The sequence below is a fragment of the Bubalus bubalis genome, chromosome 6 (assembly GCF_019923935.1).
Source record: "Bubalus bubalis isolate 160015118507 breed Murrah chromosome 6, NDDB_SH_1, whole genome shotgun sequence".
Taxonomy (NCBI): domain Eukaryota; kingdom Metazoa; phylum Chordata; class Mammalia; order Artiodactyla; family Bovidae; genus Bubalus; species Bubalus bubalis.
Window position 1 is genome coordinate 51,942,411 of NC_059162.1, and position 27,129 is coordinate 51,969,539.

At 36.6% G+C, this 27,129-nt stretch overlaps 1 protein-coding gene across 3 annotated transcripts; it reads right to left on the reverse strand.

The window, feature by feature from the left end:
- Positions 1–687: 687 nt before the first annotated feature.
- On the reverse strand, positions 688–27,122 carry CDC7 (cell division cycle 7). Of its 3 annotated transcripts, none has more exons than XM_006054477.4 (13): positions 26,969–27,122; positions 26,394–26,593; positions 26,113–26,290; positions 17,467–17,550; positions 15,582–15,717; positions 12,230–12,323; positions 12,002–12,144; positions 10,861–11,113; positions 10,134–10,229; positions 9,191–9,369; positions 8,307–8,389; positions 3,806–3,955; positions 688–2,490 (listed from the first exon to the last, which is right to left on the reverse strand). In XM_006054477.4, exons 3-13 carry the CDS (start codon positions 26,225–26,227, stop codon positions 2,093–2,095), a joined length of 1,731 nt encoding a protein of 576 aa, XP_006054539.1. In that variant the 5' UTR covers positions 26,228–26,290; positions 26,394–26,593; positions 26,969–27,122; the 3' UTR covers positions 688–2,092. The 3 variants fall into 3 exon arrangements, with proteins under 3 accessions (XP_006054539.1, XP_025144073.1, XP_025144074.1); XM_025288288.3 differs by having other exon boundaries at positions 26,113–26,307; XM_025288289.2 differs by lacking the exon at positions 26,394–26,593 and having other exon boundaries at positions 26,113–26,307; positions 26,969–27,077.
- Positions 27,123–27,129: the final 7 nt, after the last annotated feature.

A 27,129-nucleotide genomic window follows, 5' to 3' on the forward strand; every position in this document is an offset into this window, starting at 1 on the left:
CGACCCTCAGCGACCCCATGGACTGCAGCCCACCAAGCTCCTCCGTCCATGGGATTTTCCAGGCAAGAATACTGGAGTGGGGTGCCACTGCCTTCTCCATCCTTAGAAATGACTATTGTAATATCTTTTAGGGAGATATCTGAGATTATAAAATAGTCTTCAGAAGGCTGAAAAACCTGAAGAATATGAGAAGCTCTTTGCTAATTTTTATCCACAAAACAGCCAAAATTGAGGCAACATTATCTAGTTGGATTGAAATTCCCTGAGAACTAATTTGTAACACTGCGTATCTTTCAGAAGACTAGCTCCATTTTCCTTCCCTTGCATAACAACCAAATTCTATTCTTAAAGTTGAATGTTTCAACTTTTCTATTCAAAAGACATTAATGGAAAGTTGAAACAAAAGCCCTGAATATTAAACTTCCTAGAAAATGTCTCCTTACTTGCATTTTTAGTAAATTTTTCTTCCTGTTAATTTTCTGAGAACATGTTGATTGTGAACCACATTTCTATAAAAGATAATCTATCTTTCATAAATTACTTTTGTCAGGTCTATATCTGCTAATCTATTACCTATTATTTGTTTGAGAGAGAACTCATTAATGCCAGAAGGAAAATGTACCTAGTGGTCAATACTATTTTTTTTAAAAAAAATGTATTTTTCAAATGAGTAGTCTGACACTGACATAAAAAATACGAGGATGACTTTATTAAACATACAAATTCAAGAACATTCTTTTTTTTTCTTAACAGAAAAAACTACCGCATTAGAAGACAGTAGATCAATGACCATTGTATACAAGTATAATACTTGCCAAATGGAATATGGATTATGCCAAACTAACTTCAATGCTCAAAACAACAAAATGAATGTTAAATCCCCCTAAGTTGTATTATACTCTGTGACTACCAAGTGGGAAACTTCTCGGCAGACCTACACCCCTAGACTCAATTCTCTTAGTAAATCTGACATGCTGTCATTGACACACACACACGCACATATATATATATATATATATATATGTAATTGACATATATATATATATAATTTTGTATGTCAAAATACATAAACCTCTTAGTTCCTTTTCTACTTTGCCTACTTCATTAGCACTCTTCCCAATGCACCCAAGACTCTAGGAAGCATCTTTCTCTGACCAGGACCGACTTACTCAAAATAGGATACAGAGATCTGAATGGCTCTAGGCAGAGGAGGAATCTCCAATAACATTGTCAATTCTGTGTTCACTCTCCTTTTAGCAGCTACCTAATTATATCTAAGATAGAATGCAAAAACCATATATATTCAGAGAAAAAGAAAAGCATTTTGAACTATCAATCTTTACCTTGGTGCCACAGCTTCCCTTTATCAACACGTTATTTTAACTTCCCAACTATGAACACAGGTGGTATTTAACAAAGTACCCAGAAGCCTTGGAAAGCACCATAAAATTTCTAAGGAGAATGTGTTTTAGATGTGGGTAGAGAAGGCAGAAAAATCAAGAGAGAAATCATTAAGAAAAACATGGCAATTCACACAAAAAAGTATTAAAAAATAAATAAATAAAACTCAATTTTAAGTAATATCCCAATATTTTCTCATTGTTTTAATGTTTATAAAAGGTATACTACATGCCTCTAAAAAAGGAAATTATCTTCTCTACCTCCAGAATAATTAGAGGACCAGTATCAGGTTGAGTTTTCCAGAAACACATATAGCTCAAAAAAACCAGTAAACTTGAAGTTTTTTGACTCACTGAAGTCTTTAATCCCTGTCACAACCCTCAATTTCAAGACTCATACCTTGAAGCCGATGTACCAGGCTAAAACTGCTCCTATTTCTGCAGATGGCAGTGACAAACAATTAGGTAAATGAAAGATCTGATTCTACTTGGTAGATCTAAGTCAAAGCTCATTTTGTCAGTCCAAGAACTATCCTAGGCAACCTAAGTAATCTTAATCTGTATTTTAGAATCTGCTAGGGTTAAATAAATTATTCACCCTGACCTGGTCTCTAATCAAGAATTTATGACTATTACAAATAACTCTTTTTCACTTTACCTCACAATACACAATAATAAACATTGAAGAATAATCATAAACTCATATCTTTAAAAAATGGATGCAACAAAGCTTCCTCTGCTGTTATTCTTGAAGCTGGATTCAGATCTAGGAGTTTATCAAGCAGGTCATAAGCTTCATCGGGCACCTCATCCCAGCCTTCTAGATTGGTAGTAGACTCCTCAAAATTGCCCCCACAGCCATTACTGTCACCTCTATACGATGGATTCCCTGAGGGCTGCACTTGAGGTGTCTGTATGAAGTGAACAATTTTATGGTTTTCTGTCTTCTCTGAAAAAGCTGGGTCATGAGAACTGCACTTCTGTATATCACTTGTTAATTTAGGAGTGTTAGAATTTATACCTCTAAGCTTCTCACAAAGTTTTCTCAAGTCTTGTGCTGGAACTTCTTTGCTACACAATATTGACTTGCCTAAAAGAGAAAAAATATACATATACATTATTTGAATATATCAGAAGTCTCTCCCATGAGAAACATGCAAGTCCAACTGTTTGCTTTGTGCATATATTTACACTGAATGGGAGACAGAGCACCATGTGCTATATTTTAGTTGTGTTTTACATCATGTAGTTGAAGGTCAACTCATAAAGTGGGAGACAGTAAGTAGAAAGCAGTGCCTTAATAAGTAACATAAAGGACTCTCTTGACTGCCAAAATCTCAGCTTCATCATATTCTGTAATCTTTAATCAGCTGCAGTCCCCATTCCCTCTTCCCCTTCCAAGCATCTACATGTTTCTGACCACGTTTCCTGTCTTTGATGAGGATGCCCTGCACCCCTCCACCCCCATGCCCAGAATACGCCCACTTACATCACCACTCAGTTCAAGCATTATTACCTCTGTGAGGCCTGACACTCTCAGAGAGTTGATCATTCTAAGCCTCTGTTGTATCCTGTGACAACTTCTATTACTTTTGCAGTTCTGTATTGCAACCTGTATTGTAATATCTGTCTGTCTCACCTACTAGACTATGAATTCATTGAAGATAGAAGCTATCATTTTCTCAACCAACTGAAAAACATACTCATGCAAGAACACAATTTCTGATGTAACAATCTTGCTTTCCTTTCTGGTTCCATCTCCCAAGTATGTATGCCGTACTTCATCCTATTACCCTCAGGTACGTTTCTTCTAACACTGCGTTTGTCTAAAGGTTCTTTTGGGTTTTGGGAAAAACTCCGAGTGAACTTTTCGGCTAACCCAATAGTTTCCAACAAGGTACAAGGTTGTAGACTGACTCTGCTGCAGGACCACAACTGCCACTGACTTTTCCTGGTAGATTAGACCATGGCACTGGGATGGATAATCATTTTTGCAGTGGTTCTTACTCAGAAATAGCTCTTGGTCAAAATCACTTGTTTTCTCAAACTAACAAATGTCAACCCTTTCTATGTGTAACATTTTTCTGAATCATATTTTCCAGGAAAACGTGGGATGGGACCAGTATATGTATTTCCTGAGGCTCCTCTGATAATTTTGATATGCAACTTTGATTAAAGCACACTGATTCTGGGGCTGGGCAAAAGGCAGCCCAGTTACTTTTGAGGTGGGCTGACTGAAATTTTGTCCCAAAGGAGTGTCCCATAGTTTGTAGTTACTAACACCAGAGAACTTTAGGAACACAGGACATGTTTATTTGTACAGAGAATTTTGTAATAATTTATTAACTAATCTGCAAGAGATTAGCGAAGGTATGTGTTTCATTCTGTAATATAAAACTGCTTACCAAAAGTTTTAGCAGCCTGGATAGTTTCCCTGGATCCACGAATTGTCATAATTTGAGCCAAAGCGGTTAAATCATCACTTGCTTTATAAAATGGATATCTTCCACTAAGCAAAGAAAGGAATATGACGCCTGCAGACCACATGTCAATTGCTGTAACAGAAAACACACTTTAAAAAAAAAATCCGCAATCTATGATACTTCTACATCAGTAGCTCTCAATCTTTACTGAGCATTCAAACCCTCTTAAGAACCTTAGAGGAATTCTGATGCCCTGCCCCAATCTCCTCAGAGGTTCTGATTTAATTGTGCTGGAGCAGGGCTTAGGCATCAGTTTTTTAAGTTCCTAAGGTGCTTTTACATAATTTCAAGGTTGAGAATCCCTGGTCTAACATCCTTAATGCAAAATACAGTATTTCCTTTCTTGAGCAACATGAAAGCTGGTTAAGTTTAAAAGGACATTTCATCACTAAGTGAATGCACATTTTATAACATCAAAATACATCCAAAAAAAAAAAAAACATCCAAAGTAGCTACACAGGAAAGAAGAATTGAATGTACCCCATGAGTTACACAGCATAGTACTGAGAGTGTTTCACTTTAGTGAGAAGTATTAAACATTAGAAGTTCATCTTCAGCCAGATGCTAACCCTAACTTTTATTGTGGAAACTTTAATCTCCAGAGTTCTTACAGTTATGACTAAGACCAGCTCAGCCTCATGTGAAGAAACTCATTAAAAAATTCATTTTTAGGGATCTCTTCTCTCCTAATGGTTGAACTTCCAGTATCACCAGCCCCTTGACCACTGCATCACCTGACTTTCTTGGTTTCCTCTGTAGCTGTGCCTTCTCCTTCAATGTTTTCTCCAAGCCTTAAGGGCTGAGTTTCCCCAGAGTTCCAACTTCTATCCTGTATACTCTCCCTGACTGGCCCTTCATCCACTTCACAGCTTCAACTATTAATACCTTTTACACAGTCCAGACCTCCCTGAACTTCACCTACTTTTTTTTCTATTGGACATCTCGATGTGGATTTCTACAAACATCTCAAATCAATGATAACCCCAGTCATCTTTATCTTTCCCTGTACACGTTACTTCTTTATTCTCCCCTTGGTTATTGGTACCCATTCAAATCTCCTAAGGTAGAAATCTGATCAACATCCTGGATGCCTTTTCCCCACCAGCTCATACCCAAGTCCCACATCCAATTATCTATCAAGCTTGGCCACCTTTCCAATTCTTCACTTTCTGTTCATTCCTATTATTAACACCCTCATTCAGGTTTTCACCATCTCTCATCTGGACCTGCACACACCTCCTCTCTGCATACCTACCAGAATGACCCATCTAGAATACAATTATTACCATCTTTTTCCCTAGAATAACGTTCCAAAACCTACAGGATATAGTCTAAACCATGTAACAACTGTGATCCAAACTTGTCTACCTCTCTCCAGGTTGGTTTCTCACCACTCCTTGACTTTCACCATATATTCTAGCAACACTAAACTTTTATTGATTCCTGTATGACCATGCTGTTTCTTGAATTCCTCTGCCCATGAAATCCCCAATTCCAATTCATTCTCTTTTCAGATGTTCTTTCTTCCATGAACTTCCCTCCATAATCCCTTCAGATAAGAAGAGTTAAGTATCCCTAAAATACTCTGTATAAAGTTTTAGAACCACACTTAACAATTACTTTATAATTATCTGCGAGTGTGTCCTAACTAGAGTGGAAGCAGATAGTTTTATTCATTTTTTTAGGTCATTAGCAAGCACAGAATAAACTCACAATCAATGAATACATTTCTGTAAAGTCCATAATATAAGTGAATATAACAGGATTCATCTATTCAAATAAGATGTTTTCTGGGTTCCTGCTCCAGAACAACTCTTTCAGGTTACAGACTTTTTCTTTTTCAACATAGTTTTGGAGGTCCTAGCTACAGCAATCACAGAAGAAAAAGAAATAAAAGGAATCCAAATCAGAAAAGAAGTAAAGCTCTCACTGTTTGCAGATGATATGATGCTGTACATAGAAAACCCTAAACATAGTATCAGAAAATTACTAGAGCTAATCAGTGAATTTAGCAAAGCTGCAGGATACAAAATCAATACACAGAAATCACTTGCATTTCTATATACCAACAATGAAAAATCAGAGAGAGAAATTAAGGAATGAATCCCACTCACCTAATCAGTGAATCCCACAACAAAAAGAATTAAATATCTAGGACTAAACTTACCTAAGGAGACAAAAGAACTGTACACAGGAAATTAGAAGACACTAATGAAAGAAAGATGACATAAACAGATGTAGTGATATTACATGATCCTAGGTAAGAAGAATCAATATTGTGAAAATGACTATACTACCAAATGCAATCTACAGATTTAATGTGATCTCTATCAAATTACCAATGGCATTTTTCACAGAACTAGAACAAAAAATTTCACAATTCATATGGAAACATAAAAGACCCTGAATAGCCAAAGCAGTCTTGAGAAAGAATGCAGTTGGAGGAATCAACCTTCATGCCTTCAGATTATATCACAAAGTGAGAGTCATCAAGATAGTATGGTACTGGCACAAAAACAGAAATACAGACCAACGGAACAAGATAGAAAGCCCAGAAATAAACCCATGCACCTATGAGTACCTTATTTTTGACAAAGGAGGCAAGAATACACAATGGGTCAAAGACAGCCTCTTCAATAAATGGTGCTGGGAAAACTGGACAGCTACATGTAAAAGAATGAAATCAGAACACTTCCTAACACCATACACAAAGATAAACTTAATGGATTAAAGACCTAAATGTAAGACCAGAAACTAAAACTCTCAGAGGAAAACATAGACAGAACACTCAATGACATAAATCAAAGCAAGCTCCTCTATGACCCACCTCCTAGAGTAATGGAAATAAAAACAAAAGTAAACAAGTGGGACCTGATTAAACTTAAAAGCTTTTGCACAGCAAAGGAAACTATAAGCAAGGTGAAAAGACAACCCTTAGAATGGGAGAAAATAATAGTAAATGAAACAACTGACAAAGGACTAATTTCCAAAATATACAAGCAGCTCATACAACTCAATACCAGAAAAACAAACAACCCAATCAAAAAGTGGGAAAAAGACCTAAACAGATATTTCTCCAAAGAAGACCTACAGATGGCTAACAAACACATGAAAAGACACTCAAGATCACTCATTATTAGAGAAATGCAAATCAAAACTACAATGAGATATCACTTCACACTGGTCAGAATGGCCATCATCAAAAAGTCAACAAACAATAAATGCTGGAGAGGGTGTGAATAAAAGGGAATGCTCCTGCACTGTTGGTGAGAATGTAAATTGATACAGCCACTATGGAAGATAGTATGCAGATTCCTTAAAACACTAGGAATAAAACCACCATATGACCCAGCAATCCCAGTCCTAGGCATATACCCTGAGGAAACCAAAATTGAAAAAGATACATGTATCCCGTTGTTTAGTGCAGCACTATTTATAATAGCTAGAATGCAGAAGCAACCTAGATGTCCATCGACAGATGAATGGATAAAGCAGTTGTGGTACATATATACAATGGAATTATTACTCAGCCATAGAAAGGCACTCATTTGAGTCAGTTCTAAAGAGGTGAATGAACCTAGAACCTATTATACAGAGTGAAGTAAATGAGAAAGATAAATATAGTATTCTAATGCATATATACAGAATCTAGAAAAATGGTACTGAAGAATTTATTTACAGGGCAACAAAGGATAAACAGACAGAAAATAGACTTATGGACATAGGGAGAGGGGAGGAGGGGGTGAGATGAATGGAAAGAGTAACATGGAAACTTACATTACCATATGTAAAATAGATAGCCAAGGGGAATTTGCTGTATGGCTCAGGAAACTCAAACTAGGGCTCTGTATCAACCTAGAGGGGTGGGATGGGGAGGGAGATGGGAGGGAGGTTCAAAAGGGAGGGGATATATGTATACCTATGGCTGGTTCATGTTGAGTTTTGACAGAAAACAACAAAATTCTGTAAAGCAATTATTCTTTGATAAAAAATAAAAAAAAAAAAAAAACTCTTTAACACTATTATACTGTTTTCACAATAACAAAAAAAAATTTAATCAAACACAAAATCATGTGTGTCCCAGAAGAATTCTGAGGTATTAGGCAAACATAAAAAGTTACAAGTCTTAAGTTAGCAAAGACTACTAAATACAATTTTTCCCCCCACAAAGGTAATGTTAAAATTATTTCTAAGTCATCTCGTAACTAGATAAGCAAAATGCAATCTATTGGGGAAAAAAAAAGGCAACACTAGATTTCATTAATAATACTATCTCAAAAAGGGAATGTCACACTGCTAGAACCACTTATATAATTCAGTTAAAAGCAGAAGAGCTCAAATTTAGTCATAAGTAGACAAAAACCATACAATGAAATTTATGGCAACCAGTTTAACTGGATTCTGTATTTCTGGTGCAACATACCTGTAGTTTGATTGGGGCACTTCGTCAAGACCTCTGGTGCTCTGAATCCTGGTGTACCTGCCCTGGGTGCAACCTGTTGCCGCCTTATGATGATGAAATCAGTTTAATTATTTAAAACCAAAAAAATAACACTCATCAGTTTAGTTCACAGTAAATTCTACTTTGACATCTATATAAATAAAAGTTATTACAAAGCAAATGATAACCCAGTGGGATGAAAATCCTGGATTTTGCTTCTATAGGCCTCCCTTCACACACCAGTTCCCAGGCCTTATTTCAGAAGGCTTCAAGGTACTTTCACACATAAAAAGAGGTAGTGTAGGATAAGAGTCATAACGGAAAAATAGACTAAAACAGGAACTCTGGGATATAAAAATGTATATCTGTTTGGAGTGATTAATTACGGAGATACTTGTTCACTTATACACTTGAGTTAATCAGGAAAGGCTCATGAAAGCTTATGAAAGTCCTGAAGGAAGAAAGGAATTCATGTGTGGCAAAAGAGTTGGAAGGTGGGAGTGAGAGAAGAGTTCAAGTATTTGGTTCAGGTTACTCTACACAGGCAGGAATAAAGAAAAGAAGCTTAAATCACCAAGTAAAGCATGCAATTTTGAAGTTTCAAAAGAGCTATCCCTACTGCTACAAAACCATTTCATGTAAAAGCAAATGTGCTTCCCAAAGAGCACATGTGTGTAAAGGGACAAGCATGACAACAGCTGTCATCTGCTCTTCAAGGTACTTTTCTGTATCAGTGCCTGTGCCGTTCACAGGACCGCCTTTTTTCTTTTCACTCACTTTTATCAATTGTCCACCAAAATCAATGTAATTTCTCATCTTGTCTGGCACCATACTGGTGGTTTTATAGCACCATCAAAACACATTACCTTGAAAGGCAAATACTGCAAACTTTATCTGTTGCGTAACAGTCGCAGGTCAGGCTAGCTGGGCAAGAACTGGCAGTTTTCCTCATCACACCACTATTCATAACTTTTGTAGAAATGGTCTTCTTTTTTGTTCCTAATTTTCTAGACAGTAAATCCACAGTCTTTGACTGCTTCATAAGCTGTAAAAGAAAAGTCATAGCCTCTATTTTCATGACATTTAACATGATGCTAGTATATGCTAGTAACAGTAAAAGCAATAGGGGAAGTATAACTTTCAAAACTGCTGAACAGGCTGTTGGAATGTAAACAAACACTTGCCTATCAAAACATTTAAGCTCTTTTTAGGTTTCTGTGTTGAGTAAACATAAAAATTTACTAACCAGATCTAGTTTGGGGAATATCTGAATTGCACTTTATTAGAACTTTCCCTGAAATGTTACAAAAGTATAAAAAACAGTTATGTTCTAGTGTCTAACTCCATTTCAGAACTGTAAACTGCACAATTATATCAGCCAAAATCAGTTTTAATTTGTTGCTCATGGTATCTAGCTGCTATAGGATATCCTAAGTCCATTTAAAACCATTTAACATAGATGACAGTTTTTTAAACTTTACAAACATCTTTATGCCATCAACTGTGTATCAGAAATGTGTTAGTTGTTGGGAGCTCACAACTCCAACCATTCAGACAAGGTCTAAATGTTCCCTTAGAGAAAGAGCAACAATAGGCAGCTAATCAAAAATGACGAAATATTCCACTAGAAAAGTTCATACCTGGAGAAAATCAAAGCACTGACTAGATAGATGCTCAAAGCAGTAACACCTTCTGCTAAAGAAAAAAAGCTTAATAACTTACTGATAATAAAACCTAATCTAGCCATTCCCTAAATTCTCTCCAGTGTGACACTGACTGATGATTACACTATTAAGCTACATTACTTACTTTCACTGCAGGGCTCTCATGTGAAATGGAGCTGCGTATATTGAAATTTCTTTCTCCAAAAACAGAGCGCTGGACAGAAAGGCCTACAGATCCCTCCTACAATACCAACAAAAACAAGGAAAAGAAGGATTATATCTGTAACACTTTCTGCCAGCTGTACTCTGCCATAGTTTTGAGAGAGTTAAGTGACATAAAACAAAAGCAGCTGCATCCAAGTCATCCTCAGGCACCAAAACACTTCTGTGAAAGGAGAAAATAGTCTAGACAGAGTTCTTAACCACCATACAGTGTTATCACAGTCCACAAATACACATAACTGAAAAATTATAAAACCACCTGCATGGATGTTACATGTTGCTGTGCAGCTAAAATGGAGATAGACACTTCGGAATTTTTTCCCTCTACAATGTTTTTCTTTTAAAAAGGATAATATAAACTTTACACATGCAGGGGTAAATTTATTATTTTCCATTTTTGTTATATAATACAATTGTAGTGACAAAGACATTATAAACCTACCAAGCAAAATTTTCAGTTTTCAAATCATAAAACAATCCATTATAAATCTCAGTGAAATCTAACAAACTGAATCTATAACAAGTATAAACAACATATATATATATATATTTTTTAGTTGCAAGTATCATCCTAGAATTAGAACTCCCTCTGTTGGACAGAGTACATTTCTAAAACTGTACTGGTACTTAAGAAATCAAAGAGGTAGAACCTTTCCATCTTTTCCGTGTTTAGTCTGAGTTTGTGCGTTTGTGTAGGGCCTTTTAACAGAAGTTTTTGGGGTAGACTGCTGATCCAGCTCTTTAGGTGCTGCTGGGCCACTCAATGAAATCTTGTTGCCGGTGATTACATAGGATTTATTTTGTGAACAGCTTTCCTGGTGAGCTTCAGACTGGACAAATTTGAGAAGCTCTATTTTAGTATCATGGGTTCCTTGGGCCAAACCAAAGTCTACCAAGGCATACCTATGAAACAAAAATAAGCATTTTTATTTCTCTGTAACATTGAAAGCTTAGTAACATCATAATATGCTCAAACCACATTCACACAGAAACTGTAAATCTTTTGGTGATAAATTAAGGATTTAAAATATTCTTGAAGAAAGAAAAGTTAAGTTTTACAGACAAGGTAAAACTTGTCTTAGACAATTAAATAGCTAACTACTGAATTAAGGAAAGATGTCTCCCCCACACAGAAAACATCTTTTCTCCCCTTCTTCCAATGGCTTGTGCAGACAAGGAAAGCAAATGTAAACACGACCCTTTGTTCTCTGATGGTGGCAGAGATGGCATCATAGCAGATAATCTTTAATTAAACAAGTTTAAAATAAAAATAAATTAAAAATCATGGTTTAAATTTACAAGTCAGGAGTACAGAAGCCCAAGAAAAGAGGTTATGGTTCTATTTTCCTTACTATACTCAATATGATCCACTGTATAAACAGCAGTTTTTAAGTTGTCAGCTTACAATGCCTCTATGTATATCATCACCAGAAAAAAATAAAAAATGCAAAACTTTTAGTGTTGAAATAGGAAATTGGCTATCATGTGGTCCAATCCCCTCATTTACTAAAATGAAGCCCAGAGAAATGTATAAGGTTTAAAAAAAAACTAGAAGCTCTCTAAGTCTCTTAGCTATTTCCACTGAGCCATGGCACATCTAATGATGTATACTGTCTTACTAACACAATTTTATCTTCTCCTTGAGGGTATTTTCCTTCCCGAACCACAATGAAAATCTAAAACAGAAAAATCTGTGCATGGTTGTTGTGGTATGTTTTAAGTCAAAGAGATGGACCCCACAGCACAAATTCATTCAAGTATAAATATTTTCTGGTAATTTTCCATACTTACTTTTTCAAGCGCCTATTATATAAAAAATTGCTCGGCTTAACATCACGGTGAACAATACCAAACTGATGAATGCGTTTCAAAGCTCTGAACAGATTAAACATATATTCCCGTACTTCTTGAAAAGAAAGAGAATTCAAAATGTCCTAAAATAAAGTTATGAATAAGGTTATAAGATTGTTTTCAAGGAAATATTTAGCCGATAAAAATTCAAGAAATATTAAAACCTACCAAAAAGGACTCATGCTCCAGATATGGCATAGCAATAACCACATGATCATTTTTCCTAAAGCAGTATTTAACTCCCATGACATTGTCTTGCCCCCTAGTGGAAAAATGAACAATGAACTTTAGAGGAAAGGTCAAATGAACTGAAACTTTATGAAGTTTTTTAAAGAAATGCAATTTTAACAATACATAAATAACACCAGGAAACTAACTTAAAGCCATCACCATATAGGATAGTCTACTCACTTAACTGAGGTGTTTTTTTTTTTTAAACAAAAACAGCATCAGTTATAAGGTTATAATTCAAAAACAAAGTTAATTATAGCTTTAAATGGGGAAGTGACAGAATGAGAAGGAAAAGATGACTAATAAAAATGAATTAACAAGACTTAGAGATAGGATGGTAACAGTAATAAATAAATCAATTAAAAATAGCTAATAATTGTTGAACATTCACTACATGCCAAGCTCTGATTTAATCAACCAATCATACTGATCAACAATTCAAATAACCCTCACAACAACCCTATAAGGATGGTACTATTATTCCCCCCTCCCGACTTTTTTTTAACAGATAAGGACACTGAGGACCAGAGAGGCTAAGGAATTTCCCCAAGGTAACTAAACTAGCAGGTCATGAAGCCAGGATTTGAATTCAGGCAGTACGCTCCAGACCTAGGCTTATCCACCACACAACTTCATAGAAAAATGAGGAAAACAGGGTAAACCGATTTCCATGGTTTTGAGTCTGAGTAAAACAACATAGATACCAACAAAGCATGTAGAGAAAATGGGAAAAAAGCATTAAAATGAAAACCTCATCAATTTGATTAAAGATATTTAGATACAAGACTACATCTTAAGTGAGAAGTCAAGTGTAAGTCAGTGACTGTATTATAGACAAGTGATACCTAAAGTTATGAAATTATTAAAGAGAAAACTGAGCCTTGGAAAAATCTCAAGTTGGAGGGCAAAATAAGGAAGAAGGGGCAGAAAGCCCAGACAGGAATGTCCACAAGTAAGGAGTTTTGAAGGAAGGGGTGATCAGTAAAGAGGTCAACGAAAATAAGGACTGAGGAAAGGTTTTCATTCTGGCAAAGGGGAATTAACTGCAAAGTAGAATTAACTAATTTTCAGAAAGTAACTTAAATGGAGAAGAAGAGGCCAAACAGGATTTGAGGAGGAAAAACAGAATACAATGGAATCAGAACATCAAGACAGTTTTTCTGAAGTAACTGTTAAATAAAAAAATAAAAACCAGTATGGGAACTAGAAAGGAAACAAGATCAGGTAGATGTCTTTAGCATGTACATTGCTGAAGTACTAGGAAAGAAAAAGTTGTAGAAGGAGTTGTTTACAGTATAGAAAAAGGAATAATCTTATTCAGGGTACTAGAAGGTAGGTGCCTTACAGTAGCCACTTTATTCTCCTGTCTTCTATAATAAAGACAGCATGTTCATTCATTCAACAGATACTTAGTGCGCCCTGTTAATCAACAGACACTATGTTAGACATTTAAGGATGCGATGGTGAATTAAAATTAACATGATTTCTGCCCTCATGAACTTTACTATCTAGTGGAAAATATGGATAATAAACATGGTAACAAATAATGACAAAATATAAGAGTTTTAAAAGAGATCAAACGGTGCTATGACAATGAAAAAAAAAAGGATCTCATTTAAATCAAAGATTGCTTTGAAGTGATACTGTTGTTGCTCAGGGCAGAAAGATAAGGAGTCAGCATGCAAAGACTGACAGGGGTCTTCCTGGTTAGGGAAGCAGTTTGGGGAGTAGCCCTGAAGTGAGAAAGCTCCTGACTCAAATTTGAGGAGCTAGAGAAACTAGGGCACAGTGAAGAAAGTAGAAAGACTGACATGAGATAAAGTTGGATATTTTCCAAAGAACACTGAGAAAACATTGAACAATTAGTGGAACTAACAGTATCCAGTCTGAATTACATACATACGTATTTTTATATTTTAAGGATCAGTCTGGCTGTACTTTGACTATGGGTTTAAGAGAGGAAGAGAAGAAGCAGTCTATGTAGTAACAGAGGCTTGGACTAAGACAGCAGTTGAGAAGATAAACAGATATGGATGAGATTTTAGATGTATTTGGGAGGCAAAACTGCCAGGACATGATGATGGATATGGACTAGGAGAGATATGGAGAAACTGTGTGATGATTTCTGGCTTTGGTATCTAGGTAGACTATGGTGCCATTTGCTGAGATGGATAGATGAAAACAGGTTGTGGCAATAGGTAATTCTGGGGGCCAATGAGGGTGGATTAAAATTTACTTTCTGGTGTACTAGGTTTGAGATGTTTATTAGGTACCCAAATGGAAATGTCAAATAGGCAGGTGGATATACATAGATATATAAATCTGAGTTGTATATATATATATAAACATGAGTTTATATATAAATACGAGTTTTGAGGTTATATACACTTGTGGGAATCACTACTATGTATTTAAACCCGTGTGGAATACATGACACCACTTAAGAAAGCCTAGAGAAAGAAAGCCCAGGATCAAGTACAGAAGAACTCCAACATTTAGGGGTCAGGTAGAAGAGGAAGAACTGACAAAGATACCGAAAATGAAGGCCAAATAAAGCAGGGAGAAATCAAGGAACAGATAGCAGTAGAGAAGTCTAAAGACAACGGTTCAAATCAATTACGCTAAACACTGCCAGGCGTTCATGTGAACAGAAAAAGGAACTGGCAAAATGAAGTCAGGGCTGACTCTAAAGGACTAATAGTTTCAGTTTAGCACAGAGAGTAGCCTCACTGTGTGTGTGTGTGTGTGTGTGTCTGTGTAGGTAAAAGGGAGGTATGGAAGTGAAACAGGTTTGTGCAGGTTAATTTTTGAGAAGTCTAGCTGTGAAGGGGAGCAAAGAAATGATGGGAGTAGCTGCAAGAGGGACAGAGGTACAGGGAGGATAAGAGATACTACATTACGTGTCTATGTTGACAGGAATGACCTAGTAGAGAGAGACCAACATGCTAGTAGATTCTGTTGTTCAAAATAAAGAGATGAAGCTGTTAATATCTAGGGAGATGTGAAATATGAGTTCCCCACATTTTAGACCATGGAAGACAAGGTCTATGATTTGGTAGGAAGATTAGAAGAAGTCGTAAGAGAAGAGAAGTCAAGCTGAGTCTCAAGGGAAATCCACCCTAAAAATTAATATAAACTTCACTAGCCATTCCAAAATTAGAGGAAAAGTGCCAGCAAACTGTAAACACCTGAATGAAGAAGATGTTTAATTCACAGACAATCTCATTATCCCTATGAGGTATCTATTAATATCTAAAAATCTTAAAAATCATATACAGCAGTTACCTACCCAGCCACGGTTAAGCACTGAAGTTCAGCTGCAATTCTTATGGGGTGACTTGTTGGAATTAAGTGTTTTAGAGCAATTTTCTCTTCAGGTCCAACTTGTAACTGTGCTGTAGCCAAATAAACAGAGCTGAAAGTGCCTGTAAAACAATTTATTAGAATCTTTCAATATTTGGCTTTTAAAAATGTTTATGAGACAATGCTAAAATAATTCTTAAAAACTGTTTGGAAACTAAAATTATCATAATTTATCATGAATATTCTAATGATACTGAACACAAAAAGCAAATACATTTGTATTAATAAATGGAACTTATTTTCAATTTTTAATACATTCTTAACTGGTGTCACTTCTTTAGGTGGTATATTAGTTCAGTAAAGCTATATAGTAAATCTGTTTGATTGGATCAGCATAAAATACTGGTATTTCTATGGTATGACCCATTCCAGTATCTCTTTCCACAATATTACCATTTGAAATTACTATCTGTAGACTTGGATTCAAGTCTGTTAGAAGCAAAAGTTACAATAATCTTAGAGGAAAACCTTTAACATTTTTCATTTTAAAAAGTTTTTTAAACTTTAAAATTTACCATGAAACTAAACAGAAAAAAAATAAAAGATTGGGTGGTCAATTAAATTTGAGAAACACTGAGTTAAAATAAATTGATAGATTTCTCATTACAAAATTTTCTAGACCTTTAATGTATTGAAGTACATCATAAATAACCAAAAAGGCACTATACATGCTGTAATTTTCAAACTTATTAGCCTCAGATCACACTCCATCCCTCTGCCTCCCAAGAATAGTTAGCTATTTGTTAGGAGGACACCAGAAGGGCTTCCCTGGTGGCTCAGTGGTAAAGAACCCTGCCAATGCAGGAGACGTGGGTTCAGTCTGCGGGTTGGGAAGGTTCCCCTGGAGAAGGAAATGACAATTCACTCCAGTACTCCTGCCTGGGAAACCCCACAGACAGAGGAGCCTGGCGGGCTACAGTCTATGAGGTCCCAAAGAGTCGGACATGAATTAGCAAGTAAACTGTAACAACAAAGAGGACACCAGAGTTTTTCAGAACAAAGATTTTGAATACTAAGTCAGTGCTGGAAAAAAGGTAAGAAAATTGACTTAAGTGTCAAAAACAGGTAAGAAAAAAGATGTAAAGATTTGATTCTTATATCCCAAATCATCTCATCTTCTAATTTCTCTGCACTCACTGACTCAGCCTTTTCTCAACTGACACTTAACTGTAAAAACAAACAATGAAAAAATAGTTGTTTTTTTTTTCTTTTTTACTAAGTTTTTATTTTCTCTCTCTCAATATAGTCACCAAAAAGTTCTGTTATCTTTTATCTTCTCATTGCCTTCACATTTGTCTGCTAAATTTGCCCTTCATTCAGTCAATATGATTGTGTCTCTGAATGGTATTTATGTATAACACTGACCATCCTATAAATATTCTACCAGTTTATTTTCATCAATTTGCCATCTTAGGTTTCATATGTTTAATTCTACCTAACTGCAATGGAAAAAGAGAAAAAAAGATTTGGCTTTCCCTGATCAAATCCCCCCACTTTTTATTTTTTATTAAACTTTTTATTTTTTATAGATAATTATCATTAGTAGTTATTTATATATTGATATCAATACTTTTAATAATATAACATTATAAAGTTTCAAATAGGACTGTTCATTTTATTTTAAGTATTTATTCTTCCTTTATTTCCAAGGAAAAGAGAAAAGTTATGCCAATTAGTAATATAACCATGGTCCTTGTATTTTAAAAGGGATATTTTTCCAGTAAGAAATAATAATGAAAACCAAGATCATACAAAGGAAAACAGGAGGGGAAAAGAGCTTATAAAGATAATGAAGTATATACCCAAATTACCTTCTCCAATTTTGTCCTTAATCTTAAACAGATTACCAAGCTGTGGTACAGCTTCATAAAGCTTTTCAATATCTTTTTTAACACCTATCAAGGCAAAAAAGAATTCAGTTACAATTAATGAGTATATTTTATATTTTCTTAGGTTAAAATGTCTCAAAATAATTTCTAAAACATAAGTAATGTTACATTACATTAATTACAAACAAAAATAGCTAAAATAAACCTTAAAATTGTAAGACTAAAACCCCATCAAATTGCTCTAATTCACACACCTCTTGAAGGAACAGACAAAACTGAAAAGTAACTGAATCACTCACACCCAATTGCTGCTACTCTAAAATTACACTCCGACAGACACACTGTCACTGCATAGAGCACAACACAGTGAAGAAGATAAGTTTAAAAAATAACTAAACAATCTGAGCTGCGATCACTAGATGGCATGACAACGACACAACGCAATTTTCTTGAAAACTATATTTTCTTCCTCCAAAGATGCAAAATCTTACAGGCTTGGAAAAGTTTTATATATTGAATAATCACAGTATACCCTAGAAAGAAGCTCTACTTAAAAAGTATCAGGAATGTTAAGAAAATATTCTTTAAAAATTGTCCCAATTACCAGTAGTATCCTATATCCTGAAAGCAGATAAATCATTACTTTTAAATAAATATAAGGTCTTTGCAAAAGCCCGCATGGTTAAAATACAGAAAGGAAATAATTCAGAATGTGATAAACTACTGGATACAAAGGAGATTTACATACTTAAGAGTCCTCAGATTTTATTACAGTATCTAGGCCAAGCATTAGCCCCTTTTAAAGTTATAACACACTCTGCATCTGCAACAGTTTAAGATATTTTCAAAGTACATACACATGTATTATCTTTTCAGATACAGCATTTTTTCAGATCTACATAACAGCACTGTGATATTGGGAGAACAGACATAATGATCCTGGTCTTTCAGGTAAGGAAACCATATTCAGGGAAGTTAAGTCACTTGCCCAATTTCACAGAGGTATTGCTGACAAGTCTATCGACCCACTCATTTAACACTGTGTTTTAAAAAATACCCAGCAATTGGTGTATTAAAAAACAAATGAACAAAGTTGGTGAAGCTCCTGTTTTCTAGGAGCTTAGTCTAGTGGAAAAGAAAGAGGTTAAAAGCTCATTTTTAATACAAGATTTTAATTGTAATATTAGAAGAGTTGCAGAGTCTGACACGACTGAGCCATTAAGCCCACACATACTCATATATATTACTAGGTAGAAGGGGAGGGGAATGAACATCTCTGAAGGTGCCTGGAAGCTTCAAGTGACAGTTAACCTGTGTTTTGAAGCATTTACCAAGTAGAGAATTGTACAAGAAGGCATTTTAGGAAGGAACTACTATGCATGCAAAGACAAGCAAAGGGAAAAAGGCAAGGATTACTGTGGAGGGAGGGGAGAGTAGGAGAGAAGATAAAAATTGAGTGTGGTCAATAAAATTCAAAAGGAAAGGCAGGATGCAAATAAAAGCCGTGTAAAGTTATTAAGCAGGAAGATGACAAGTGGAAGATAAATTTGAGGGGAAGAATACTAAGAGGTGAAAATTATATAAGAGGCCAAGAAGACCTAATCCAGAAGTCTTTCTACTCTATCACTCCATCTAAGTAACATAAAGAACTTACTTAAATTATTTAAATTACCCTCACAAAGAGTCAGACACAACTTGGCGACTAGACAATTAAAACACCTTCCCACCTACTGTGCAGGTGAACTGGAACAGCTTCATGGATTTCAATACTACAAGAGGCAATATAACAGTAATTATGTGAACCAGTTTTAGAGATGAGAGGTCTAAATCAAAATTCTGGCTCCAGCCGGTAAGACCTTTCTAAAGCACACAGCTTATATCTGTAAGCCTTAGTTTCTCCATCTGTAGAAAATGGGGTAATAATAGTACCCATGCTGCTAAAATACTATGAGGATTAAAAAACAATATACAAAACTCAAGCACAACTTTTAACACAATGTCTGACACATGGTAAATATTAAATAAATTATACTGGTGATTCTTATTGTTGCGGTTATGATTACTAACATTTCTTTAGGGCTTTTGCTCTTTCTGTTCCCCTTGCTTGAAATCCTCTTCCCTTATAACTTTACATTGGCTAGATCAATCCTCAGTTTCCTCTGACATCCTACTTAAATTAGCACTCCTCCCATTATCCACTTTACCCTGTTAATTGTCTTTTGGAGTTCTTATCTGCTACAAAATTACACTGTTTATTTAATTGTTTGTTGTCTGCCTCCTCCCACTAGAATATAAGCTCCATCAGTACAGGCTCCCTGTCTGTATAATTCACAAAGCACTCAGCTCTTAGAATACTGTCTGGCACATTCGTTGAATGAATGAATTTTTACTGTCATTATGGTCACTCAGACAACTGCAGAAAAAAAAAAAAGCAAAAGTTTATAAGTTACAACAGAGTGAAGCCAAAGACAACAGAAATCCCTTCACTATTAGCTACCACACTCCTTCACTCTGGAAACCAAAACCAAGGCCTGTGGGGAAGGCTGGCTTTCTAGCAGTCATAGTTGCCACAGTCAATTATAATCATGTCTAATGAGTGTCAAGTCCAACCAACTTCAAGTTCCAGTGTCACAGAAAAGGCATCATGAAAAGGCACTAAAATATGTTCAATTTGCTATAACATTTCTTTGATTCTAAGACACGATTTTAACAACTCTCAAACTGGGATGCAACTTACAACTGTGGTTGGTCAGCATCAAAACTTACAGAATAGGTGTCAATAACCTGGAGAAAATGTTAAAAATCAGAGGAACATTCACATTTAACTCTTAAGACCCAAATGACTGTAGGGAGGAATTGTAGAGTTTATGAAGAACAAATCAAACATAGGCTAGCTCCACATAACTGAGCTCTTAAGAACCCAATAACAATGGCTTTTTTTTTTAATGAATTCTTCAAAGAAATTCTGCATCACTAATATATGAGAACAATACTAGGATGGAAAAAATAGGGTATCAATGACTCTGAATACAAAAGTGATTCAGAAGAGATAGATCCAAAATGTTTATTTTCCTTTTAATGTATGTACTGGAGATATATAATTATTTGTCTAGTTACAGCTAAAGAACTCTTCCAGTAGGTATATTAAAAAAATTCTAGTGATAAGGAAAAGCCTTGTGTCACAGTATAACTGGCAGCATTTCTGAGCAGTACATAAAATAATGGTATACCTTAACAATCAACAGTATTTAGGTATGATGAAATATTTTAACAACCTTTTGTGGTCTTTTTATTACTAAATGTATTAAAGTGTTTGTGTGTATGCTTTGCTGTGTACATGATTAATAACATCAATAGCTTTGTAGTAGGATGATACAGTTTCATATGGCTATTTAAGTAATCAAAATTAAATAAATTTAAATTAAAAATTAACTTCCTCAGTCACACTAGCCACATACGATAACATACAAACATCTCTGTTATTACAGGAAGTTCTACTGGACAGTGCTGATATAGACACTCTGAAATCTAAAAAGTCTAGAGTCAACTCCTATCATTAAACCACATTAGTGCTCAGGTTTTTAACCTGTAAAACAAAGGAGTTGAATTAGATGAACTTCACCTTCCAACTATAACATTCTATGGCTTTCCTATGAGTTCCATGTTCAGAACCTCCCTTTGCATAAACATGAGCTGGCAGTTAGTAGCAGAGACGCTGGTTAGCTGTTAGAAATAACTAGAAAGAAAATACAAGTAGTAAGAAAATACTGTAATGCACAAGCCATGTGAATGACTATGCAAGCTCAGTGTGCTTCCGTACCACCAGCACTTACTATGCAGTTACCCATCTGTACAAAATTCAAATTATGATTATATGAAGGTTTCCTGCTTGCAGAACAACTTTGATGTTTCTGAATGGAAAAACTTCCTGACAATCAAAGTGAATGAAAAATCCCCAGTGTGGAAAAACCCTCAGATTCTGAAGTGGGAGATGAGAGTTGATCATGGAAGACAGTATTTATGTCAAAAGCTAGAAAATACTACTAAAGGCAGAGACCAATGAATATCAGAAACCAATGAAAATACACTTTGAGGATTGGGGAAAGACCCTGAAAAGTCCACAAACTAAAATATTATTTAAATTATTAAATATTATTTAAATGAAGATCTAGGCTTCTGTTTTGAAATTTTAAGTGAATTTTTTCCTGTTTCGTAATATATCTAAATTGGTCATAGCAACAGCCTCCTTAACTATACTCCCTGCTTTCACCCTCAAGGACCTATAATCTATTTGTAACATAGCAGCCAGAGTGACCATAAGTCACCATATCACTATTTTGCCCAAATCCACTAATAGTTTCACATCTTGCTTCACATAAAAGCCAAAGAACTACCTCCTTTCCCTCCTCTCTGACTTCACTCTCATCACTCATCTCCTTGCAGTCACATGACCTCCTAGCTATTTCTAAATGCGAGCACACTCCCAGCTGAGGGCCTTCACACTTGCTGATTGCTCTACCTGGAATGCTCCTCCCCAGATACATTCACAGCTCCTCCTTCACTACCTTCAAGTCCTAGTTCAAGTGTTACCATACTAGAGCTTCCCTGGTAGCTCAGTGGTAAAGAATCTGCCTACGAATGCAGAAGACAGGGGTTCAGTCTGGGAAGACCCCACATGCCACGGAGCAACTAAGCCTGTGCGCCACAACTGTGTTCTAGAGCCTGGGAGCAGCAACTACTGAGGCCCAAGCAACCTAGAGCCTGTGCTCTGCAATGAGTGAAGCCATTGCAGTGGGAAGCTGTCACACTGCAGTGAAGGGTAGCCCTGGCTCGCTGCAACTAGAGAGAAGCCTGCGCAGCAACGAAGACCCAGCACAGCCAAAAACAAATACACATTAGTTTTTAAAAAATGTTACCACACTGAAGCCTTCTCTGACCAGTTTACTAAAATCACAATCTCCTCCCCAATACCTATCTCCCCTCCCCCACTACATTTTTTTTCACTGCACTAATCACTTTTGAATATAGTATTTATCTATTTTCTGTCTCTATCCACTAGATTGAGGGCACTGATTTTTTTTTGTCTGTTTTATGAACTGATTTATTACTAGCACCTAGCAAGGTGTTATGTAAATGTAAAGAGGTTTAAGAAATATATATCATATAAATGAAATGCTTTCAATTACTTACTATGGAGTAACACTGATACTCTAGGAATATAAGTCTTGCTTATTCTGGGGCTTCATGTACTGCCTAAAATTATGCTTCCTGTAACTTGTTTTATACATAATTAAATGGCACCCCACTCCAATACTCTTGCCTGGAAAATCCCATGGATGGAGGAGCCTGGTAGGCTGCAGTCCATGGGGTCGCTAAGAGTCGGATACAACTGAGCAACTTCCCTTTCACTTTTCACTTCCATGCGTTGGAGAAGGAAATGGCAACCCACTCCAGTGTTCTTGCCTGGAGAATCCCAGGGACGGGGGAGCCTGGTGGGCTGCCGTCTCTGGGGTCGCACAGAGTCGGACACGACTGAAGCGACTCAGCAGCAGCAGCAAATGTAAATTAAGATCACATAATTTAGGGAGATCACCCAAACTGGACACTCTTGAGAGTGAAAGGGGGCACTAATAATTACACTGTGATAACAGGCATAAACTGAAACTGTTTCAGGCAAACCAGGATGTTACCTATAACCCACTTTAGAAGTGTGGGCTGAGGGCTATTCACATAACACACCAAAAGCAAGCCTTCCAATACAGTTCAACAGTATAGAGGAGACATTAGGAGCACATAGAGTTTCTTCTTTCGCTGAAAAGATCTTCATCACTTACTAAACTTGGCATATGGTAGACACTCAAAAAAATAAAAATAAAAAGCTTGCTGAAAATATGAAAGAATAAACTTTTGATAGTTTAAATAATATCTATTGTTTATAGTTATCATTTATAAATATATCTACTGTTTATAGATAATATCTATTATAGAATAAACTATGCCAGGTACTTCATTCATTGCAGCATTTTTTGTAACAGGATAAATGGCAAACAATCTAAAGGTTCAGTAAGAAAAGGCAATTGAATAAATTACAGCATATCATGCAATGGAACATTAGGCAGTCTAAGCTACAGAATATTTAATTACACTAAGAAATGTTCAAGATACATATTGCTGCTGCTGCTGCTAAGTTGCTTCAGTCGTGTCCGACTCTGTGCGACCCCAGAGACGGCAACCCACCAGGCTCCCCCGTCCCTGGGATTCTCCAGGCAAGAACATTGGAGTGGGTTGCCATTTCCTTCTCCAATCAACTGCTAAGTGAAAAATGAAGATTAGAAATAAACTGGCTGTGATTCCAATTTTTTTTTTTTAATGTATCTCTGTATGCACAGGAAGACTAAAGAGGTAACAAAATGTCAACAGTGGCAACATCTGGACAGTGGCATATTCTCTTTCTATATTTTCTTCTCTGCTGCTGCTGCTGCTAAGTCACTTCAGTCGTGTCCGACTCTGTGTGACCCCATAGATGGAAGCCCACCAGGCTCCCCCATCCCTGGGATTCTCCAGGCAAGAACACTGGAGTGGGTTGTCATTTCCTTCTCCAATGCATGAAAGCGAAAAGTGAAAGGGAAGTCGCAGTCGTGTCCGACTCTTCGCGACTCCATGGACTGCAGCCCACCAGGCCCCTCTGTCCATGGGATTTTCCAGGCAAGAGTACTGGAGTGGGGTGCCATCTTCTCTAAGCATGTACAATAATTAGAAAAAAAAGTTACTATATAAAAAGCTGACCAATATCCCAAAACAAAGGGTCATACTATGAACCCATTATACTAAGATTTTTACTTTATATCCTTGCATTAAAACATGCATTCAAATATTTTCAAGCACCTACTATGTGCTGAACAGAGTAAGGCTCTGGGAATAAAAAGATATACAGAAATCCCACCATTCAAAAGTTATTCTATCAAGGCAAATCATACTAGATCATGAAACAGTTATGTGCCTGGACTTCATCAGCTTTATTCCTTATTCAAATTATGTTTTTGATATGTTAGCTTTTTATTAAGGGTCAAATAAAAAATAACCATATGAATACAATTTAGCATGCTTTATAAATTATAAAAAGTATTGTTTATAACGTTCAATGTTCTGTGACATAAAAGCTACAAAACTTTGGAAATCTGGAATAAAATCCACCCCACTCTTTATTTCCTAGCAGATTTTCAGAAGAGTATTAGAATAGCAGCTTTTACCTGAACATTTGTTAGAGCCAAGTCAGATTCATTTATTCATATACTCTGCCTAATGCATAATGTACATCGGGAGCTATACAAGATACTGCCTTCAAGGAGCTTATAGTATTACTGAAGAGGTAAGACACACAGAGTGCTTAATAATACAAGAATAATAATATAATGACTGTTACTGTATGTGTCTGATGACATAGGGAAAGCTGAACCTCAAAAAACAAGTAATTGCAAAAAAATGGACGGGAAGAGGGAGAGTATCCATGAAACTGGATGAAAGTGGCATTTTAAGATTGTTCTAGTGGCAGTGTACAAAATGAACTGGAAGATGAAAAAGGAAGTGAAAGGTGGCAGCTTAAGTAAGAAACTTCACTGTAATTCAGGAGCAAAGTGTAATGGAATGAAAGTGGGAATGGGAAGATAAAATTGGGGGACTGGATGAGGGCAGCAAATACAAAGCATAAATCAAAAATAACTTTTAAGTGTAAAGTTTTAAGTGTAGAAACTTTAACTGGAATACTAGTGGCTTTCATCAAATAGGGACATCAAAGGGTACTTTCATCAAATAGGGTACTTTAACATCAAAGATGAGTTAAGCTTTAGTCAGAAAGCAAAAACATGGGATGTCATATTTTTCCAGGGTTCAAGTTAAAGTCTGTTTTGTAGTGTTTGTGTGTATATAGGTATATCTCATGAACAAAAAGTCAAAATTAGTATTTTTGAAAAAAGCACTAAATATGCTTAAGACAAAGATGGAACAAGAAGATTTAGCTACATTTTAAGGGGAAAAAAATCAACAGTTAACTGGAACTCCTATTTAATCAATATTTATTGAATGTCTACTATGCTGCAGACACAGTGCTACAGCAGGGATAAAGGTGCACATTATAGTGTACAAGATCAGGCACTGTTTGATACTCTCATTTCAAGGTCTGGGTGAGAGTCAAACATTTCATGATGTACACTGAGATACAATCCTTTAGTACTGCTACAGACACTTCATTTACTTTTGTCAGTGAATTCTACCTTTGAATACTTCAGTGAAAGTCCCTCCAATGTCCATTTCTAAATTCAAGCTTAACGCAATATGGTGAGTAGAAGTAAGAACACAGGTCTAGAAGAGAAATTCTAGTTTGGCTATCAACAAACTGTGATCTTAGACAAGCACTAATATTTAGATTTTAGCAGCTTCACCTGTAAAACGACATGGCTGGACTACAATCCTTCTAAAATGCAATCCAATCCTAAATCTTATGTTTTACCGATTCGTAAACTACTCCTATATAAACATACAACTCACTTTAAGATTCAGTGTTTTGGTTGTTTTTTTAATAATGGAAATTACAGAATTGTTGCCTACATGTCTTCGGAAATAAACACATACCTGGTGGTTTAAAATTCTGCCCTTGTTTTTTTAATGAGCCATCCGCCTGAAACCGGCCACCAAGGGGAGAAAAAGCCATTGGCTCATCCATCTGAATCCCCAAAGCAGGCTCCATCACAAAGCAAGTGGGGTGCAAAATGCCAGTTACAGAGTCATGTCCACAGGGGGACCAAAGCAGCTGTGAAAATCAGAATACTGGAGAAGATGAGAAGTTTAAATCATTTAGTGAACTAAGCACTAAAAATGCTACTGTCCCCAAAGCAAACACTTAAAAAACGCACCTTTGTCCAAATCCCCAAAGGAAGGAAAACCGTGAACCATTTCTAAAGATTCCATGGGCTTCACTTTCATCTCCCAGACATACCGGCAGGGGCTGAAGGGGAAACTGCCTACCGGGGGAGTTTCCGGTAGCAGACGGCGGTGGGAACTGCAGAGGCAGCGAATCGGGTGGGGGAGGCCTTAGTGTGGAGAACGGTTTGACCTGGAGGAAAAGGGTTGGAGGAGAACTTTTGACTACTGAAAGGGAGCGCCGGGAGGTTTGTCCAAGGCCCCGTGCAACGTGGTGGAGAAATGATAACGTCACGTCTTAGGAGCGCCGGGCGGAAGAGAAGGGGGACATAAATAGGATCCCTCCCGGAGGCCGGCCCGCGAGCTCCGCGGGGAAAGACCTAGTCCCTCAGACCCGAGACCGAACTGGATGCTTAGTGCGCAGGCGCAGCACATTCCCGCCGCGGGTCAGTGGGATCCGCAAGGGTTTGGGGAGTTACTGAGCTGCAACGAGAGGGAAATCACAATCTAGAATTCGTTCCTAATCCCTCACAAACCCGCGCCATGGATCAAACCGTCGGAAACTCACGGTTTAAAGGAATACGGCTTCTGGGACTTCCCAGATGCTTGGGTCGTCGCCTCCGAGTCGGCCAAACACGCCTGCGCAACACTTCCCGCCTCGCCCCTTCCAGTTGCACATGCGCACTGTAAAGCCCTCGGCGCTGTGGCATCTGCTTCTGGGAGATTGCG

Bases quoted from the DNA above. Each gene is read 5' to 3' on its own strand.
- CDC7 (XM_006054477.4), bottom strand. From the start codon at position 26,227: ATGGAGCCTGCTTTGGGGATTCAGATGGATGAGCCAATGGCTTTTTCT. The intron at 12,324-15,581 runs GTAGGTAACTGC...TTTTTCCACTAG, and splicing joins CAGTGCTTAACCGTGGCTGG to GGGGCAAGACAATGTCATGG. The intron at 11,114-12,001 runs GTAAGTATGGAA...TTTGTTTCATAG, and splicing joins TATAATAGGCGCTTGAAAAA to GTATGCCTTGGTAGACTTTG.